Here is a 5,122-nt window from a genome sequence, read left to right as displayed (position 1 = left end):
TCGTATATTAAAAAACTCACTTTTATGTATATGCTTAAATTTTCATATTCGGTTTGTTCTTCTTCAAAATTAATTTTATAAAATTAGCATTTACAACTAATGATTATGTCTCAATAATTTTTTTGATACGTAAGAATACATAAAATATATACTCTATATTTTAAAGAAATCCGTACATCGCACGGGACTAATCTAGTTTATACTAATTGTTAACCCATACTAATTGTGTTGTGCCTAGCGAGTACTTTGGATACGTATTTCTTTTCACAATTGATTTCTATCTCTTTTAATTGAATTTTTACCATTAATTGATTGTTAGTATCAACATATCTTTTACCAACATCTTTAATTGTTTATCTTATATTATACTTATATATCTTTGAGACGCATAATTTTTACCCAATTAATGCCTTAATGGTTGGTATCATCCCTTAGACGAAAATGATCATCTTGCAAAATTTGTGCAAAGCAATAAACATAAGGAATATTAAGAAGCAGAGTAATAGAGAAGGAAAAATGCTATTTAGGAAAAAATTATATTTTTTTTTGACAAAAAGGAAAAAATTATATTACATGTAAGTGATGTAACCATATTTAGTTTTGTAGGTTACACCTTTCACAAGTGAGCTAGGAAAATTTGATTCCAAGTATCAGGAACACCAGGCAAGCACCAATGTATACAATCAGCATGGTGCAAAGGGTCAGCCTTTTGCTCATCAGTCAGCAATTTACCTCCTGTCTCTGTGTATACTTTGGTGTGTGCATCAACTCTATATTCTGATAATTGTGTAACGTTAAGGACTGTTATAGGGACCTTCATCTTCCCTATCACTTCTCCCACCACCTTCATTATCCGTTTATCGGATCCGGATCCCCAATGCCCTCTCTTCTTCACCGGTTTTGTTTCATTGGAGCACTTGATACCATCCTTGTTGTTCCACTCAACGGGCCTGTAAAAGAAAGGAAAAAAAAAATGACGATAAGAATGTGCAAAAGCTTATTGTCTAGTCAATTTGAGCCATATTTGTGTATAGAGTTAGTATTGAAGGAAAGATATCATAGATAGCAATTAAGGAGAAATCATCTCCTAAATTGCAGCCTTGATGAATGAGCATGATTGATTACAATCAATCACAATCTCCTATCTTAGTATATATATTATTCTAATCTATTTTAGAGCCATGTATAGTATAGTCTAATCTTTGTAATCTCGTTATTTAAGGTAGTAAGTTGACTTATTGTTCTATAGTGGTCTCTTAAGACTTGTATATATATATATATATACTCTGTCAATCAATAATACAAAGTAAGCTTTTCTCTATTGTTTACAGTTAGGTGGTGGTAAGTTACCAAAATCAACTTCTAGTAGTTATACTATTTGTACTTGTTTTTCTAAACTAGTTATGAAACGGATCATGAAATTTTAAATGAGTATCCAATTTGCTTGCATTCACTTTTGACTAAACTTGCAAAATCTCAAGTATATTCCATAGAAGATCTATTTAGGAATCTGGATGACACACGTCTAACCATTTTTAAATTTAAAATTAGTGGCAATTAGTGTCCTACAAACTTATTAATCCTAAATCCGCTAATAATGAGAGATTTTGTAAGGCTAAAACACAACTACTATAATTTAATTTGGTGAAATAACAATGATGTTAAGAGGGAAAGAAAGAAGATCACACCTCATGTGAGTAGGAGACATTGTAGTGAAAAACACCCTTGTTTTGTTAGGATCAATGGTTGAATCAACCCAATTGGCCCATGTCTTTAAACCAAGTCTATAAGCAACTGGAGCATCAAGCTTTTCATACCCTTCTTCTCCATTTGCAAATGAGCCCCATCTGTTAAATCACCAACCACAAACCTTTTAAGTTTCTTCTTGTTTAGAATTAGTTGATTATACACTTGTCCTAAACTAAACCTTTTTTTTTTGTTTTTTTTTTGTTCTTATTTTATAATTGAACGATCTTATTTGCACCACTATATACTCACTTTTGTAAATTTTATACGGTAGTCTTCTGAAAAATGATTAATTTTGACTATTTTTGATGATTAATACATGAAAAAATAGAACAGTTATACGTTATGATTAAAGACACGGAGAAAGTAGCCCACTCTGAATTAATAATGTGAGCTAAATTCCAAGAAAGATATAGTTATAATTATGAAATAATGAAAGCTTACAGTGAATTAATCTTCAAGCCACTCATCCACCAAACATAGGTGTTAAAGAGAAGGAAATCAACACCTAACCAATGTTTGGCATGCTTTGCAATTGAATCCACCTTCAATATCCTCTTCTTAGGATCTCCTACTATGTGGATATCTGAATTTGATTCCACCAGAAATGGGGCCCAGTAAAATTCAATTGTAGCATTGTATTCCTGTTAACACATGCAACAAGAGTTTATTACAGAGTCCAAGGTTTTAGTAGGATTGATTACTTTGACTCTTTCAGTAACTAATGTGTTTACTGTTTAGCACGAATTGTGAATCTAGTTGATACATTATAAACGAGATCAACTGATCATTATTAAGACTTAAAAAATAAAATATATCCCCTTCATCCTGTTGTATCTAACATACTTATATACGGAGTAACATCTACTCGTACCACTTTTTGTGTAGAAATGAAATAGAATAGAAAGGAACTCATAGAGCCAAAAATATCTTATTAAATAGTTAAATAATAATATCATACTAGATAATTAAATTATTATATCATGTTAGATATTAAAATAAATAAATTTTCAACGCAAATAGTGCTATATTCAATAGGTTAAAGAGAACAAAGGCTAATTAAGGCCTTTTATCTTTACCTTATTTTTGCTGAACTGAAATTATTTATATTAAATTGAAATTAATTAAATTGAACTGAAATTATTTTTACTTATATATTCTCTACTATATGGAGTAATTCGTCTCTACAATTACTGATTTTTACTGAACCAAACTATTTTTATTGAATATTATTATTTAAAGTGAAGAGAACAAAGCCTAAAAGGTTAGAGCTTTATTTCCTCGTACTTGTATAAAGTAAAACTCAAGCATAAGTACTGGAAAATAGTTAAAAATGAAGCATTCACATAGTGCACTAGAGAAATCAAGCTAACTAGCTAGAATGTAACATCATATAGTCTGATTGATCTTGTATTCAATTTTTTGTAAAACTAATAATTGAATTTTGTTTTTTAATAAAACTTGAATTTATGCATTAAGAAAATGATATAGTAACTATTAAAGTAACTTGCCTTGGCTCTAAAGACTGAATGAACACGTCCACGTTTCATTGACTTTTGATCTTTTGGTATGATTGACTCCACTAGGCAAACAAAAGATTGCCATTGTCCTCTTTGTAATGAATCACCAACAAACAACATTCTCTTCCCTTTTAACTTTCTCAATGCTCTATTTGGATCCAATCTGAAGAGTAAAATCAATTTTCAACTAGTTTAGCTTATATTTCTACTTCAATTCAACAAGAAGTTGACAATACATCCTCTTCTCTAAGCAAGCTAAAGAAACTTGGAAAGAATAGTTTAACGGTACATATGTTTGAGTCACAACTTTAAAGAAGGAAAATAATTGACGTTCATATAAATTTAATTAGTAACCAATTATCAATTGGCTTAAAGCTAGGATGAATTCTAATGATGATAGTTAAGTTTATATGTACTCATATTTATTTCCAATACATACATGTCACTGTGTTGACCCATTGGAGATTCAATTATACTCCCTTCAATCCTTTTTGTTCTTTCCCTTTTATTTTTCTTTTGCGTGTAGTGAAAAAGAATAAAAATGATTGATTTGGAGGGAGTATATAACTATACCACAACATGTATAGTAGAAACCTTGCATGAAATTGTACATTTATACAAGTAAATGAAAATTAGATGCATAGTTTGGTCCTCTGTATTTGTTTGCCAAATAACATAATTGGCTATATATATTTTCTTTAAGTTGAAACTAAAACCACTAGAATCAAGTTTGGATGGATTGGAGCAAGAAAGAATAAATGATTATATGATGGTATGGAAAAAAAAAAGAAAATTAAAAAAAAAAATAAAAGAAGAAGAAGAAGAAGCATGATGAGTTATTTTGCTAAATTAAGTTTTTTTTTTTTTTTTTTTGAGGGGATGCTAAATTAAGTTGTACATACGTACCTAGGCAAAGAACATTCATCAGGTTGCCATTGCCAGTAGCGATAATCAGAATCAGGTCGTCCATTCTTCACACATGAAACTTGTCTGTCTAGATATGGGCAACTTCTATCAGAGTAAAGAGGTTTTATCGATCGATTATACACCCATCTTCCTTCGGTTATATCACATATATCCGCGTCATACTCCAATTTATCTTCCTCTTCCATAGCATCTATTTTCGCCCTTCTACCATCTACCCAACAATTCAAAAAACACAAACAAATACATAAACAATCCAACCATGTATACACTTATATATGTGTACATACGTGAAAGTGTATGTCACGTGCACACCTTACAAGGTTGTGCCATGCTGGTGCATGAAATAATTTGCGACTAATATTTCTTACCTATTGCATCATGGGCGGCTCTCCTAGCCGCGCAAGTGTTGAACCTCATGAAGGAAGTTGAAGAAAGGAAGCTGATTCTTTCATTGTACAATAAAACCAAAAATGCAAGAGCACAAACAACTCCAGCAAGCATAGGAAGATGTAGTTTTCCTCTATATGACTTCTTCATAGTGATCATCATACTAATAATAATAACCTAGAATTGTATCAACATAACGATTTGAAGGGAAAGATAGATAAGAGAAAAAAGAAGCAGCATTGTGAAGAATCAAGAGCTAGATTTAAGAGGTTAATTTTGATTAATTTTTAAATTTAGTAGCTGTTGAAGTTAAAAAAAGAATTAAACTAAATGATAAAGACAATTGTTTGTTGCATTATTTTATAGGTTGTTGAGTAAATGTAAAGCTAAAGGAACTGATAGTTGAGGGAGCTAATTGACCCCTTTTAATTTCTTATAATAAATCCTTATTTTTTTTTTAATAATAAAAAGGTGGGTATCTCACATTTTTTCCATGTAGAAGAAGCTTGTATAAGATATTCTTTATTTTTGTTTTTATTTAA

General features: G+C 30.4%; 1 protein-coding gene across 1 annotated transcript; it reads right to left on the bottom strand.

Moving 5' to 3' along the window:
- Positions 1 to 529: 529 nt before the first annotated feature.
- LOC145598892 (protein trichome birefringence-like 3) lies at positions 530 to 4,979 on the bottom strand. Its single transcript, XM_081655293.1, has 6 exons — positions 4,562 to 4,979; positions 4,173 to 4,404; positions 3,258 to 3,429; positions 2,191 to 2,390; positions 1,689 to 1,847; positions 530 to 950 (listed from the first exon to the last, which is right to left on the bottom strand). The coding sequence occupies exons 1-6, from the start codon at positions 4,740 to 4,742 to the stop codon at positions 617 to 619; spliced, it is 1,278 nt and encodes a 425-aa protein (XP_081511419.1). The 5' UTR covers positions 4,743 to 4,979; the 3' UTR covers positions 530 to 616.
- Between the last annotated feature and the right edge of the window lie 143 nt (positions 4,980 to 5,122).

This window comes from Chenopodium album, chromosome 20 (assembly GCF_948465745.1).
Source record: "Chenopodium album chromosome 20, dcCheAlbu1.1, whole genome shotgun sequence".
NCBI lineage: Eukaryota > Viridiplantae > Streptophyta > Magnoliopsida > Caryophyllales > Amaranthaceae > Chenopodium > Chenopodium album.
The sequence above is the reverse complement of the archived record's forward strand: the minus strand, read 5'-3'. Positions and strand labels throughout refer to the sequence as shown.